The sequence below is a fragment of the Colletes latitarsis genome, chromosome 4 (assembly GCF_051014445.1).
Source record: "Colletes latitarsis isolate SP2378_abdomen chromosome 4, iyColLati1, whole genome shotgun sequence".
NCBI classification, from domain to species: domain Eukaryota; kingdom Metazoa; phylum Arthropoda; class Insecta; order Hymenoptera; family Colletidae; genus Colletes; species Colletes latitarsis.
In genome coordinates this window covers 37,062,649-37,079,031 of record NC_135137.1, presented here as the reverse complement: position 1 = coordinate 37,079,031, position 16,383 = coordinate 37,062,649, and the positions used below count along the sequence as shown (strand labels likewise).

Below are 16,383 nucleotides of genomic sequence, written 5' to 3'. Positions count from 1 at the left end.
GAATATTTTTTACGTTCTGAAGTTTTTAATACAGCGGTCGCCGTGAATCGGGGAACAAATGAACGAGACTCGAGGTAAGTTGAGAACACGTTCGTTTTTTTTTTCTCAGTTTTATTATACAATACTACATCGATGCTTCGTTCGAATGTGCGTCCAATCGCTTTGCATCAACGATGCATCTCAATCTTTGTTTTATCGTTCCGGAAATGCTTAACAGTCGTTTAGCCGACTCGTTCAATCGAACCGAGACCAATTCAGAATGCTTAGATTACGAAAAGGGCAGGTACGTACCACGACCTAATCAACGTGATTTGTAAACGGCTGTTAGCAGCTCGAACGCTTCTCTCTCGTCCTCGTAGGCCGACTCTCTTTTCTTTACTATCGTATTAAAAATAATCGTCTCCCTTTCGAATGTATCGCGTTCAGGTTTCGTTTCTCCTTCGTTCCACACCCGCCGCCTACCACTCTCTTTCTCTTCTTCCACTTATGTTTTCGCTCGATCAGGATTTTTCAAACGATTCGAAGGAAAGCATTTCGTGTTTGTCTCGTTATCGTCGGCACGATTGCTCTTCGTCAAGTTTATAAAAATTTCAAACGTTCCGGTACACGCGACAATGACGCCTGTATTCTAACACTTGATAGTTTCAACTACCGACGTTAGGTGTCGCATAAATGCTCATTTACGCGGTTCTTTAACGTCGACAACTCCGTATCGTTTGGCGAAGAGGCTTAGGGTTATTAATACTACGACTACCGACGATTAACATCTATCTACTTCTACCGGAGGAATCAAAATGACTTGTTTTCGAAAAGAACACGTATTACGACAGAAAATTGCGTGTTCCTCGGTAAGTATTTACCTCAAACTAAAATGTAGGTATACAATAGCGAACGTAACTTTTATACGTGCAGTTCGAAGTCAAGTTTAGCTTCGATAAAAGTCACGACAAATTATAGAGAAACAAGACGTTCTAAAAATGGGTGATCGTTATAACAAACGACGAAACAAGTTACTTTGACCCCCTCGGTAGATCTAGCGTTAGTAACACGTGCAAACGGTTGCAGCGAAATATTTCCCTCCAATTTTCCATTGAGCAGAGATCTTGCAATAACTTTGTCTGGCGTAGAAAATAATTCATCTAAGTTTTTGCATCAAACATTATTGTCAACATGTATTTATAGTCTAATTCTTTGGTATAGTACTCTTTTTTTACTGATTTTTTACATTCGTTGCAAAACTGCCCGCGTGCGTGCAAAGAGAAAAAGAGGGCAAGTTCGTATCGTGGTGTTACGCTCGTAACTGCAATAACTCCAAGGGAAACTTCTACGGTGAGGGTTAACTGCGTGATTGCGACTCCCGTTGCAAGATATCGAATACGATTCAACGCATTCGTGTTTAACCCCTTACCGTCGTAAGTAGTCATGAAGTCTAAACGTATTTCCACATTTGCAAGGTATTCGTAAAACAAATTACAAAATCGTACGGCAAGAGGTTAAGGAAGTAACGTAAAAAGGAAGTGCTTTGTTCAACTCGTGGCCGATTTGACTAGTTGCTTTTATACGGAAATAACTATTCTAGGCGTCTTTTTCTAGTCGACGATCCTTCCGATTCCAATAGTTATGGACAATGTCGATAAAAGTAGTGACCAGTTTTCTTAACCCCCTATAATCGAAATTATTTGAAGTTGCAATTGTTGACGTCAGATGTCGTATAAACACCAGTTTATGGCGGGCTTAAAACATCGATGTTATAATCGAGGAGTGTTTCTAGAAAGTTATAGAGGGTTAAGTAGTCTTTTTGGCCCATCAAGGGACAAAATTAATAGACGTGGAACGCGATCTACATACACCAGAAATAGTAGACATTGAATAAATAATATATCACCTTGTTGAATGGTAAAGAAATACATTGTCGATACAAGTTTTGAGTCTACATACTGTCTAACGCAACTGAGTCGAGTTGTACCTCGAATTTGGTGGAAGATGGAAGAAACTGTAGAGGGGGCAGTTGAACGGTTACGATAATGTCTAATTCTTCTACTTCACTTTTTTCATAAGTGAACAACCGTTTAACTTTCCATTGTACAATTTTTTCTTGTCTTTTTCGAAATTCGAAATACAACCAGACCCAACAGCGTGACGTAACCTGTATATCGATTTACAGAAGGATCCCCTTAATTCTGATTCGAGAATCACTTTGTACTAGGAAACAGTACAGCCGCTGTCTTTGGTAAGAATTATTCGAAGATACTCTCCGCTTTGGTTAAGGCAATTTCAAACGAATTATTTTGAGCGATATTAATATCGTTGGAATGTAACGTAAGGAACGATCGTGATCACGACAATTTTGTCGGTCGTTTCGATATTCTTCGGCGCATTGAAAACAAATACTCGATCATGCTACGTACCTATTTGTTCAAATAGAGTGCAAGTAAACAAAATTATGTGACTGGTACACGAATAAATTTTTATCGAAATATTTTTTTCAATCATCGTCCAACTGTGCAAACGACATAAAATTTCATTATGGGTCGTTAAATTGTGGATAAAAATTTATTCGTTGTTCGAAATAAAATTTGCTCATCTCTGCAACAGAGTCGTGCTGGCATAGGATTATTCTTCGAATAGAAACGGGTATAATTGAATTTACACATTCCTGTATGTAAAGAGTATAAACCGTTTCTGTCGAAGATTTCACAACAATTTTCTAGTGGAAGCTCTGCCATAAGTATTTCAACCGTTCGACGCGTTTTTCCGTGTTCTGACCAGAGATGGGCGACATTCTTATCTAGATAAAAATCTCGAATAACAAGTAAAATACAAACAACATTTTACCTGTTACGGATTGAATAAAAATTCGAATTCGAATGGTACGAATAAACGTAGCGAATAAATATTTTTCATTCGTCATCTTTCGTTCGAATAATATTCTATTCCTTTTCAGGTTTGACTCTACGGTGGATATCGACAGCGTCCCTTGGTCAGAGCAGATCTGTTTACATCCACTCTACCTGTACTTTGAACCAGAGACGGAGTAACAACCATTTATCCGTAAGTCGTTGAATAAAAATAAAAATCCCTGATGCAGAATTATACAGGATGTTTGGCCACCCCTAGGGAAAATTTTAATGGGAGATTCTAGGAGCCAAAGTAAGACGAAAAACAAGAATACCAATCTGTTGATGGAGGCTTCGTTAAAAAGTTATTAACAATTAAATTCAAAAATTTCGAATCGTTCTGGAAAAATTATTTTCGGTTGCGGGGGTGAATTACAATCATTTTTTGTGAATACACATACCTTCGAAATCTTATCCACTTTCGAGAAAAAAAATCGGGTAGGTGCTGAAATTTTTTGGCGAAAAAAAATTTTTCAAATCGTTCTAAAAAAATTATTTTCGAATGCGAGGGTCAATTACAATCATTTTTGGTCATTACACATACCCCCGAAATCCTACACATTTTCGAGAAAAAAATTCTTTACCGAAAATATAATTTCTAGCCAGAAATGTCTGCCCGAATTTTCATGCGAATCTTTAAAACGTCATAACTCCTGAACGGATTGGACGATTTTAATGTTCAAAAGCCAAACTACGCACATTTTACTGTAGAATATGTACAAATCGTAAAAATATTCAAAAAGTTGGTCCTTGACCCCGCAAAATGAGAAAAACCCCATAAAAATGGTCCAATTTCCAAATAGCCATAACTCCTACAATTGTGAATATATTTCAATGAAACTTTTTTCTGAAGTAGAGCTCATAGGTACCTACAAAAAAGTATTAAACAACTTTTCTGTAGGGCGTCAAATAAAATTACTGAAAATCAAAAACGAATGTTTAAGAAAAATCGACAGGTGCCTAAATTTTTCGACGAAAAAAAAAATTTCAAATCGTTCTAAAAAAAATATTTTTGGCTGTAGGGGTCAATTACAAACATTTTTGGTGAAGAGTCATATCCCCGAAATCCTACTCATTTTCTAGAAAAAAATTCGAGAAGGTGTGAAATTTTTCAACAAAATTAAAAAATTTTAAATCGTTCTAAAAAAATTATTTTTGATTGCAGGGGTCAATTACAATCATTTTTGGTGAAGAGTCATATCCCCGAAATCCTACGCATTTTCGAGAAAAAAATTCAATACGGGCCGAACTTTAAACATTAATAACTTTTTAACAAAGCCTCCATCAACAAATTAGTATTCTTGATTTTCGTCTTATTTTGTCTCCTAGAATCTCTCATTAAAATTTTTCCCAAGGATGGCAAGGATTTCCCAACATCCTGCATACAGAGTATTTAAAATGGGGTTGAGGACTTGTAAGACAAATGGTACTAAATGGAAGACAAAGCACCGTCTGTCCTGCAATTCCTGAACCCTTTTCCTAACACTCTGTATTACGTTGTTATTTATTGTTCGAATACAATCTCGCCCATCTCCGTTTCGAACGAGTGGTAACCATGTAACTGAACGTTGAATTTTCGTACCGTATGCACGAAGGAGTTGGAACTCCACATTGAACATATTGAACATACAACTCCTAGGTTCGTTGGAAGACTTGCAGAGCAACGCGGGGTACAAAAGCCACGGCGACTACTTACGTATCAGCCTTGCACGTTGTTGGATGAATTCGAACGGTCGATAGAGTGCAGGTGGATAGGTAGGTAGATACCGCAAGGAGAGTCGCATAAATTCGCGAGTTTTTCAAAGCGTCAAAAAATAGTTCTCACGGGCATTAGACGGTACCTAGGACAACGTCTATCCAATCCCCGTCGTATACGAAGGCAACTGTTCAAAGACACATACGCATCGTGACGTTACGAACGAGAATCACGCATACTTTGTTGGGTATTTAACGCGGATACACGACGTATCGACGCCCAAACGAAACAAAAAAAAAAAAAAAAGCGAGGCGGTACTCGGGTGTTATTTCTATTTCTTCGTTTTGCTCCGTTTCCTCGTGGTCTCTGGCCGGCCATTTCACGAGGACACGGATCGTCCGCCGCTTTGAAACGCTTACGACTAGAGCAGGCATGTCCGGGCTAAGCTCCGGAGCTTAGGCACTTTAATATCCCCTTTGTCCAACGCGGAACGTTTTCAACGAGAATCAACGTATCGTCTCTCAGTAGGAAAACGGGCGACCAACCGTGGACATGCCTGGGCTAGACCCCGTAGGCTTTGGCCTCGCATAGGACTACGCGACGTAGATTGCTCTAAGAAAATGTTTACTTGAATTCGTTCTAATTGCGTTTCGCTCGTTTCTCTCGTTTCGATCAGGTCGAACGGATCCGAGGCGAGAAGCAAGATGATCCGAGGAAGCGTGCGCAGCGATATCGACGGCCATTTTGGTAGAAAAGTTGGTCTAGCCGAACGGAAAAAAAGATTTCGGCCCGATTTCGATAAACGTCGAGAGGAGAAGACCCGTGGCTAATTATTCTTGCTTCCCGTTTCCTCACGATACGCGGTACAATGGTATACTTTCGTAGAGGCACAGCCTCTTTAGGCCTTGATCAGCCTTCATTCAACGACGTATCGACGTTTATCGCCGTATCGGTGTCAACGGTCGCGAGTACCTTGAGTTTTTATTTTTCACGAGAGCGGAGGAAACTGATAACGCGTAACAGTAACAACGGCGACGGTGTAACGGAAACTACCGACAATTATACATTGGTCGCCCACGACGATATCGTTGGAAACCGATCGAGACCGATAGGGACCGTACGGTGGTTCTTCACGGGGCGATCGGTCGGTCGGAGTCTTGATCCCCGACCAAATAAAGAAACTGAAAGGCGATCGCGAGCAAACTGATACCGAGTAGATCGCCCATCGACGTCAGATACGGTATCGCTGAATTGTCGGGATCGATTTTTCGCTTCCACATCCAATGTATCATTATGTAGGCGATGTAGAGAAGAGCGGCGACTTGCAACATGGCGGCGCATAAATAAACGAAGACGAACAGAGGCGTCAGCGAGGTCTCGCCATCCTTCATGTAATTGATCAGGTAAATGAAAATTATGTGCCCCGGTATGACCATCGCCATTAGAACTCTGGTGGTCCTCGCGTGTATACCTGCGTGGGTAAAAGAATAAGAACTATTGACAATTTCTTTCAGGATGTTTTCGAGCGACGTGGACGTTACCTTTGCCGAAAAAATTAGCGATAGGAGTGATGAAGATCACGGGGTGCGTGTGACCCGGTGGTATCAGAAGCGTTCCCAGTTCTGCTTGTTTGTGAAGAGCCGTCGATATTCTACTCGCTTGGACAGCTACTAGGTTGCCACCGACGCCGTTGATCACCGGTTGGAAAACGGTCAAGTTCTCGAACCGTGATACCATGAATTCCAATATCAGACCGCCGCAACTATCGTGCACAGTGATAAACGTCAGTCTATTATCTGTTTTTTTCTATTATAAATATCGTCTTGATTAAATTCGACTCATTGTTTACCTGCTTATCAACATAGCGATCATGACGGGGGTCCATCCGAAGTAGAGGACGCCGTTGGTGTACTTGTTCCTCTTGGCGATCCATACCCAGAGCGGCGTAACCAGGATGTAACAGGCGATCACGAGCGGGGCGACCCAATCTTGCTTGTTTATCGACTCGTAGAGAATCGTGGAGATCCAAGAGAGCAAAGCCAAGGAGGTGATGTCGCCGAGGCTGGCGGCTATCGGCGTCGCGACGTTGTCTGGATTTATGTGGCAATGCCGTGAGAAAACGATCACTCCCGCGGTTATCAGCCCGAGGACGAACGACGCCAGGGACGCTGTGACCAGGCTGCTTGCGCACAACAGGTAAGAGTGATCCAACGATATGGTACCGTTTCGAAACGCCCCCATTACGATCGCCACCAGGGAGCCCAGAAATCCAACCACTATCGCCTGGCACTGTCAACACGACACTGACCTTCTTTACATAAACGTACAAGCGTGAAAAGAAAATAGAAGAAGGAAGGATTCTTTTTATGCATCGTCGTAGAATAGTCCTTCGTTTAATGACGGAAAGTCCGGTCCGCCCAGACGACGATCAGAGATTTTTTTCTCTCTTACCATTTAGAAATAAGATCGTTTTCAAATTGTCTTTAAAACGATCTTATCAACCTAAAGATATTTCGAGGTTCGGTCAGCCGGTTTTTAAATTCACGGTCGCGCGTTTGGCGCGGAAAAGATTCAATAAGCGAGAGAATACTGTATTCCCGCGTGTTGCATCCTACGACGAACGTAACGTTTGTTCACGAAGGTCGTTAATCATTGACGCGCTGAAAGCGTGATCAAACAAAATCGTGGCGCCAATGATAAGGTGTTCGCGAGTCGCGCACCTTGTTGCTGATAATCGTCCCTGACTTTGAATAATTGCAACGATCGTGAGAAACGTTGGCGTTTTCCTTTTTAACGAAGGAAACGATCGGCTGAACGAACGAAAATGCGGAAAAGATAGGACCTCGAAGACGGAAATAGCATAGCGGAAAAAGATAGGGGGGCTTAAGTAGATTGATAACACCGTTCGACAAATATGAGAACCTGTTCCTTGTTTTTAAATATCCACTGGCTGATCCGGGTACTGTTTATTGCTCGTTCGCGCTCAGTTCTTTGTAGAAAAACATTATTCGACAGTTAGGTATTAAAAGACTTCACTGTTTTCGTGAACTAAGCTGGTCAGCTTTTGACTGTTGTAATCGAGATATTGTAGATGGATCATCCGGTGGATATTGCAAAACGAAATTCGTGTTGAGACGGTGTGATGGGCAAACACAGTGAAAGGAAATGTTTTTTTTCGGGTGCATCGGTTTCTTCTTATCTCTTACCAAATTCTGGATATAACCCGTCTTAACTGCGTGCCATACGTGTGTAATAACGCTTTAGATAACAACAACAATATATAAATTACTGTCAAAGCATAGACAGTTTTTAAAAAAAATTATTTCTCGTCTTTTTGAACCACGAAGCTCGTCAGTATCAATTTAAAAAATTTTTTAAACGTTTCAAGGGAAGTCTTTCGTTCTCCGTGCGTTCGATCAGGACTAAAATTAACTATACGTAACCGACTCACCTGAATCAATACTAGGTTTCCAACGATCATGTACCATTGTTGTTTCGGCGTGTCCATGTTTCCTAGGTTCGCTTGGGTAGAGAGTCGCGATGCCAAAGTCATCTCCAAATTGCCTTTCAGACCCAACAGTGCCGGCACCAAAATGATCAGCTCGCTCACTTTTTCGAAAACGACCCAGTGCTGTCGACAAAACGAAACTCGATGAAATTCCACGTGACAAAGGTCACGGAAAAGTTCTATTAGCGTTGCTCTTGCACGGAGGATTCTCACTACATTCTATCTCTCTGTTTAAACTCAGTCTTCAGCCACTCGAATGCAGTCGTGTTTGTCCGGACCTTTAAGTGGCCATTATCGTTCACATGACAAACTCAAACACTCTTCTTTCTCGCCTCAGCCACTCGCAAAGACATTTCCTACGTTAGTCTAACGGTCGAGAAGAGGGCGAATAAGGGTTCGATCGTACTTGCACCAAATCCAGAACTAATCCAGCCCCCACCATGCCAAGGCCAGCGATGAGAAACGGTATGAAAACTTGAATGGTGATCGCCAGGTAGGACTCGATCGGTTCCTCCTCGGTGACGCCGTAAAGTTTGCTCTCGGCGACAACGTCGGGGAGACGACCGCTGTCGGTGGTTCCCTCCTCGAAGATGGGCACCTCCATGTAATCCTCGTCCAGGGACTTGTTGGCGGCGTCCACCGCGACGGTGGTCACGATAACAATGTTAACGTTGCTGTCCATGCACATGTTCGGATCCGTGACCATGGTTATGTCCGTGGCCGAGGATGTGCTCGTAACCGTCTTCCCGGCCGGTGAACGGGTCTCCGCAGGTGTTATCCTGGTGGAACTTTGCTTTTCGGAGAGCAGAGGTTCCCTGGATTGATCACTAGGGAACAAACAATTCTGTCAAATTCTATTCAGGATCAACGAACGAACATTTTTGATTCGTTCGTCTTCAGATTCCTTGAGCATTAGTAATTCATGTTGAATTTGATTGTTGCAGCGATAGGAATACGGTCAACGCATGACACATTTTGTTGTATCGTGTCATTGTGGTGGACAACTTGAGATTGATTATTCTCCAGTGAAAAGTATTTTTGTTAATATTGTTGACGTTGCTATGGGCTGATAAGTTTAAAAAACACTCGAGTCTTTTTGTTAAATTCGAGGATGTTAAGAAACGTTGAATTTTCTGTTTCAGATTACCTTCAGAATGGTTTTTTGTACCATGAGTTTTTAAGTTTGTAGTAATGACTTAGAATAATCTGAGAAATCTAAGATCAATGGAAACATTATCGAACTTCGGTTTCTTGAGCCATTAATCCTTCTTGAATCGAGTTTAATTCATTTTTAAACGTGCATAAACACCTTAATCGACAAATTATAGTTGCGTACAATCTGTTATTGCGATTGAATTAATGAAGTTTTGAATAACGTACTGTCGCAAGTGTATCGATAAACTGATACGCTGCCTCAATAATTCGATGCTAATAAAAGATTGTGTACGTTTGGAGATCACATAATATAGACACTTATTGTTATGAATGAAACCTAAGAGACTTTCTATCGATACCAAGCTTTGGATTTGTACGTACGTGTTCTTCAAAATGGAAGGTCTAAGAGAATCTCTAAACGTTTGGGAAGTACAGCCACTGGCGTATTCTTGGCCTATTCATAGGATTAATTTAATAATGGATCAATCTGTGCATATATTAAGTGAGGTTCTGGCGTTCGTATGTACAAATAATCGAGTACCAGAGAACTAGATTCTATGAGCAGGCAATATATGGGTCACAGGGTTAATCAATTTTTAAACGAGCGAGATACAAGGACCTTTTATTATACAATGGTCCACGGTAAATAAAAGGCTAAGAACCGCTATTATAGAGGGTTAAAGACTAGACTGGTTAATTGTTTAATTCAATTTGCACTTGAGGGGTTGATCGCCGTTACGATGACAGGATACAACAATGTTTTAAAAATATTTCCAACTTACGAACTCGGGAAACAAAGTTACGTTACGATCGTACTAATTCTACGTTTTGAATTAAAAAAAAATGTACCGCGTAGGCAACGATTACGGCTGTCAGATTCTTTTAAAAAAACGTGCTTGTTTACGTTCGAGTTGCACGCGCGTTGTAGCCGGATGAAAGCAAAAAAAGTTGCTACGAATACCAAATGAACGTACTCCGCGCGAGGATAATAATTGAGCGGAACAATGCTGTACATCGCGATTAAACTTTAATGCATAATATCGAGCCTTGACGTCGTGTCAAGGAAACGTCAAAGATAAATAAAAATATTCCTGTCGTTTCGTTCCGCGGTGGACTAAAACAAATTGTATTATTTCCGTTGCTTCAATTGTTGACGCAACGTCTCCGGGAAATTATGCACGCAATTTTCCGACGAAGAAACGACGTTTAATCGCGGCGTGCAACGTCCATCTGTATAAACAATAATTACCCTCGCGTGGCTCGAAAATCGACGCTCGCCGCGAACGAAATAAATAAAAGCAACGGTTCCACGTACTTTTCAAATTTGACTCCTGGGACATCGACATGGGCGTGCTTGTCGGGTGGTAGTCGTACCGGATGTTGATGCACCTGGTCTTCTATCATCTTCTACTGAGGACCCCGTGTGACTCGCTGCGACGGATATATAGCCATTCTCCTTTGAGAATGATAACGCATGTCTAAATATTCGTACGTTGGTCGTTGTATTTCAGGACAAGAATCGTGGAAATTACGTAACCAGCTAGGGACGCTATCTCTAGTTTGGATCGCTCGAGAAACCGCTGCGAGCCGCGCGAAAAAATTAACTGCAACTTTCGGTATCGTACGTGCGCGATACCGTGACAGATAAAATACGATCGTTTTTCGTATTAGATCGTTGCCCGATAAATCCTTTTACCTTCGACGAGACGCGTCGCGTCGCCTACGTCTTCCCTTATTTGTTCGTTCGCCGTCTATTTTTCCTCCGTCGTCTGTCGGTTATCAGTATCGTTCACCGTCTCGCAGGAAAACCAGATCTCTCCCGTCGTTTTTAAACGATCGTTCGAAAGCAGCATCGCTTGATCGCGAACGTTCGGCGATCTTTCGAAGGTAGCAACCGAAACCTCGAAAAGTGGAAAATATCGTTTGGTGCACGCGTCGAGAACGAGGGTAGAAACGTGCAATGCTTGCCGATCGTCGGTTCGCGTAAGAAGGAAACGGACACTGGGTAGTCGTTGAAACGGTTTCGTATCGAGCGTGGCCGTTTCGAGGATACCGTTCGTAATATGTACCTGGTGTTTCGTAACCGGATCCTCGACAGTGGGTTGATTGCTGGCCGAATTCATAGACTCGGGGATCCCCGTTATCGGCGTCGTTCTCAAAACTGTGTCGATTCTGGCAAAAAAGAAAATCAACCGTCGTCACGCATTTGGCTGTGTAAGGCTGGCGGGCCTGTGCGAGGCCGTTTCACGCTACGGTTACATCGCGACTGATCTCGATCGTGCATCACGCTTGTCTCCTGAAAACTCGCTCCGGACGTTTACCGGGTAACACGCGACGAACGGAGCAAGCGCGAATCTATCGATCGTCGCTCCGACTAATTGTAAAGCTTCTGCCTTGCCTTCTTGGTTCCCGGCTCGTCTGTCTAACCCCGACCTGCTTGCCATTTCTCCTCGATCGTGTCTGTACGCTCTGCCTACCTGACTGTTTCTTTGTCTGACCGCGGAGTCTGTCCATCAACTGGCCAGGCTCCGTGACGGTTTTTCTCTCGAGGCGCCGTTTCGTTAATCTGCCTCTTACATCTAATCTCATCCAGCGGATTCTCCATTGTTTAATTGGCTAATCAATCGCGCGGGAATCAAACGAAGGTCTAACCGCGATATCGTTCGCCGGCGTCGTATTCACCAACGTGATCTCGCAAAATATCATTCGGTTCGATTGATTACGAAATCAATCACCGAACCGATGTTTTCTTATATCTTATCGACTTTGGAACCCGATCGGGGTAGCAGACGGGGGTGCAAAGGTGCAACTTCCCCGTTAAAAATTCCATCATCGTCGCTCGGCACGCAACTCGGGAGTCGAACTCGCGATAAATGACACTGTTATGCAACGATGTCACACAGGAAACTGAAAGTTTGCACGATTCAGACTAAACACTCGAGGCTATCGAGTGCCGGGTTGAAATTTGTTTATACCCCGGTTACACGTACAATGGCGGAGACCTCGGTTATCAATCGACCCTAGCGCGTCATCGCTGCTTTCGATTCTAGATCGAACCTCCCAGGGTCAGATTAAAACGCTTCGTTTCGCAGAATCAAAGCCAGTTTTACGGAATTCCAGATTTAAATGTTACTATTATCGCGATTAGAATCCGTAGAATCTCGTAAAAATATAACGATTCACGAGTTAATAGAACGGCTAGAAATTTGAATCGATTCTCAACCCTCAAGTGGGACTCTAGATTAAAGATTTTTATCAGATTGGTAAATGGAAAATAATTTTCCTTTAAAGCATTTAAAAAATAATGACTAATGGAGGATTACATAAATTTTATAATAATCCATTTAAGGGTTAAATTAGAATCCATTGACGTGTTTTTAGAAAGGGAATCTAAAATCTTCGTTCGTTGTTCGCGACTAAACCCGACTTCGAATCTCACTGCTCGCGTTATGAGCTCACGTTGCATATTAATTATAGCAGAATTATGGAAATAGTATTCGTTGCTATTATCTTGAATATCTTGCCTTAGAAAACGATTAGACGCGTTGCGCTCGGATATACGTATTGTTGCGCTTCTGCAACAGCTTCTAAGAACGTTCGCTTCGGTAACGAGCCAGTTTAAACACAAGAAAGGCTAACATTGCGAAATCCGAGTCTTGTATTCGACAAAAAACATCGAATCTTTGTTGTGGCAGGAACAATATTTGTAGAATGACGGGGCGCGCGCGCGCGCACGTATCGTAAACGGTGCCAAAAATCGCGTCGATTGTTAGATATTCGTCGATAAATACTTCGCGCTACCGTTTCGCGGCTCGAGCGATTTCGCAAGAATCGTTTTCGTAATGTTTACACTTTTATCTACTTCCTCAAAGATCAATTGCATAAGCTGTTTTATGGTTCGTCCACGAATCGAGTGTTTCACTTTGACATTGGAGCGTTAACTCCCGCGCGTCGCGACGCTATAGCTGCGGAAAGCACGTTTCTCGTGCGTCCAAGTACACGCGATAGTTTCCTCGTGCAACGATAGTCGATCGAAAGAGCCTCGATGTCACGGTTTCCCTTACACGGGTTAAATTCTCGAAATAAAAACGGAACCTTACCGTGACGACCTGTGGATCCTGTTTGCGTCGATCTCATACGCGTCAATAAAGAACCAACGATATTCGTACTCGGAATTTCTGTAAAAAGTATAGTTGTATGCGTTGATTCGATCCGTAACAGAGATGGATCAAATTCTTATCTACGATAAAAGTTTTGGATAACGAATAAAAGATAAACGACTGTTTACCAGTTACACGTTAGAAAATATTAGAATTTCAATTACGGTACGAAACATTTGACGATGAGCAAACGATAACGCGTTGACTGGCACGCCTGTCTCTCGTGTCTAAAAATGTCCTCGACTTATCTTAGTACTTCCCATTTTATAGTATTTTTAAAAGTTTGTAATTATTAGGTTCGTTCTAAGCGAGCTCTAATCGCCGGTGGCAGTCAGCGCGTTAAATGTTCTGTTATTAATAAAACAGATCTACACGATTTAATAGAGCTTTCGATATCGAAGTCGAAGGGGGAGGAACAGTTTCTCATAGCAAAGAAAGTCCCAAGATGCGCGGAAATAAACCAGGAACAAATAGTACGACAATGCAAAATACACTCTAGATTAACTACGCATTTGCACCGGGAAGCGTGAAATGGTATTTTCCTCTTTCGACTGATCTAACGTTTCTCGGGGAATTCTCAAACTAAGCAAACAGAATGCTACGTAACACAAATGACTTTAATTTTTCTTACTGGGTTACGAATTATTCCAGTCCATACCGCGTTATTAAAAGAGCGTTACGTGTTGTCAACGATCTATACATCTTTGTAATTAAACCAGTTGTTCGAATAGGTTCAAATACAATTTCGAGAAACAGTCAGAAGGTAGAACGATCGAAGTGTCAAGAAATGGCGAGAGCAGGTCGTTCAATGGCAATTCCGCGCTTCTCGTGATTTACCTGTTTGGAAGCTAAATCTAGAAAAATCTACCAACAATGGGAGGACGTAACGTTTTATTAAAAAAATAAGCAGACAGGGATCCAAGTTTTTCTGCCAACGCTCGTTATTTGCAAAGATAACTTCTTCGAACGATCGCGATTCGTAGATTCGAGCTTTGGGTTACGAATCTACCGCCATTGCGATCGTTCGAAGAGGCTGCACGGGTCCAAAAATTAAATTCCAGAAAAAAAAGAAATACGCGCGTGCCTGTCGAGCGATCGAAATCGCTGGCAGAGGCGAGCGTCGTCGTCCCCGTGCCGGGACGTCGACGGTAGATCGTCCAGCGTAGGAAATTTTAAAGAAACCATAAATAATCTCAAGATCGAGAATCAAACCACCGTCCAGCGATATCCACGCGTTGGCATTTGCAAACATTGCCGTTTAACGTTTGCGGCGCGCGAGTACGAAGCACTTCCGTAACATATTCACAAATTGATAAATTACTCCACGTGTTTAAGTTCGACCATGAGGAGCAATAACTTAACATACGTTTTGATACTTGGTTCCCGTGACCCGCGAAGCACATTCTCGAACGCATCCCTTTCGTTTACCATGGAAAACGACGAATTTCCGTGGCCTTGCCCCCATGCTATCCTCGTGTCCCGTGCTCCATATCCTGCGGCAATCGCGGGAATACACACGTTTGAAGGAAACCCGAACGACGCAAAACGGCGCAAAGAGATCGTGATTATACTTACGCAGGGCTGCGTCGCGAGACAAAATGGTAAACAGCAGATAAACGTAACCGGGAGAATTGAATTTTACGAGTTAACGATTACCGGGTGGCGAGTCCGGCTGTTTATCGGGACGATTCGCGTTTTTACGATCCTCGCGCCTAGGACGTAATCGTTTTCCGTCTGTTTCTATATATCTTTTTTTTTTTTATTTCGTTTCGAAATTCACGCGACGATCGACGACGACGAACGACATCACTGGCCGTTAATTGTTTCGTTTCGTAACCGACGTGGATTAAACCGAGAACGGGAGGGCGGTTAGGCGATTGTTATGTCTTTGATCGTTGTATTTCCGTCGGGCAAGGTACGCGTCAAAAGACGTTTCGCAAACGAACACTGTGTTTTCTCTCCCTTTCGTGTCGCTTGACAATGGTACGGAAACGCGGCACCCGGGCGGCCCAGCTCGAGGAAAACACTTTTAGAAAACGGTCTCGATGGGACAACGCGATAGATGAAATCTAAAAGGCTCCGTCGAGACCGAGGCGATAGTTGGCACTGACAGATCTAACTATTTCATTGACGGAGACGGTCCGTGATGTGCCTCTCGACCACAACTTGGTCGTTTCGTTCGTACGTTGTACGTGTACGAATCGTTGAGTCGACGACGTGTACGTACACGTGCACGCATCGCGGACGTACGTACGTGGAAACGCACACAGACGCCTGGTGCCTGTGCCTCGCTTACGCGATTACGCTTACGAACCTTTACCGCCCTACTCGTAACTCGACCGTACGATATCGCACGAAAGAAAGATACTACCACCACCACCGCCAGAGATCGAGCCAAACCGAGTTTAACTCGGTCCATGTAGCTTAGCTAGCGGTCTGTCTGACCTACCTACGCCGGTGCGGTGGCCGCCTCGATCTTCGCGTCCACCTTTAACTTATATGCTGTAAACTCCTGAAATTTACCACACGGTAGTCTAGATTATAGTATTCCTGGAATTTGAATTGCTCGCATGGTGTACTCGATCAATTTTGCGAGCTTAGGTCACCAAAAGCTGTGCATTTCGCTACGCTCTTCGAGAGGCCCGTTTGAGTTTGATCAGTTTCCGGTGTAAAATCTTGAACTTTTTTAATCCCGATCTAATTTCAAGAAAAGAGTCTTGAAGCGTAATCGTGTCCTAAATATCGATGCTCTTACAATTTCATGATTTCCATTAGGAGCACGTTGCGTTTGACCAGTCCTCGGTATAAAATCTTGACCAAACCTCTTCAAACGAAACTCGACGGTCCCGATCCGATCGCAAGAGTCACGAGGTGTAATCGTGCCCTAAATATCGATGCTCCTACAATTTGATGATTTCCATTAGAATCACGTTGCGTTTGACCGCGTGCTTCGTTTTCGGGTAAATA

The 16,383-nt window shown here is 42.8% G+C and overlaps 1 protein-coding gene across 6 annotated transcripts; it reads right to left on the bottom strand.

Moving 5' to 3' along the window:
• Positions 1 to 1,140: 1,140 nt before the first annotated feature.
• On the bottom strand, positions 1,141 to 15,549 carry LOC143341457 (solute carrier family 41 member 1-like). Of its 6 annotated transcripts, XM_076764477.1 has the most exons (11): positions 14,992 to 15,549; positions 14,783 to 14,909; positions 13,357 to 13,434; positions 11,326 to 11,428; positions 10,953 to 11,157; positions 10,572 to 10,712; positions 8,508 to 8,928; positions 8,045 to 8,224; positions 6,443 to 6,882; positions 6,135 to 6,355; positions 1,141 to 6,064 (listed from the first exon to the last, which is right to left on the bottom strand). In XM_076764477.1, exons 6-11 carry the CDS (start codon positions 10,658 to 10,660, stop codon positions 5,724 to 5,726), a joined length of 1,692 nt encoding a protein of 563 aa, XP_076620592.1. In that variant the 5' UTR covers positions 10,661 to 10,712; positions 10,953 to 11,157; positions 11,326 to 11,428; positions 13,357 to 13,434; positions 14,783 to 14,909; positions 14,992 to 15,549; the 3' UTR covers positions 1,141 to 5,723. The 6 variants fall into 6 exon arrangements, with proteins under 6 accessions (XP_076620592.1, XP_076620593.1, XP_076620587.1 ...); XM_076764478.1 differs by lacking the exon at positions 13,357 to 13,434; XM_076764472.1 differs by lacking the exon at positions 10,953 to 11,157 and having other exon boundaries at positions 14,992 to 15,548.
• Between the last annotated feature and the right edge of the window lie 834 nt (positions 15,550 to 16,383).

Bases quoted from the DNA above. Each gene is read 5' to 3' on its own strand.
- LOC143341457 (XM_076764477.1), bottom strand. From the start codon at position 10,660: ATGATAGAAGACCAGGTGCATCAACATCCGGTACGACTACCACCCGAC. The intron at 8,929-10,571 runs GTACGTGGAACC...TTTGTTCCCTAG, and splicing joins CCAGGAGTCAAATTTGAAAA to TGATCAATCCAGGGAACCTC. The intron at 6,883-8,044 runs GTGAGTCGGTTA...TCGTGTTGACAG, and splicing joins GAAACCTAGTATTGATTCAG to TGCCAGGCGATAGTGGTTGG.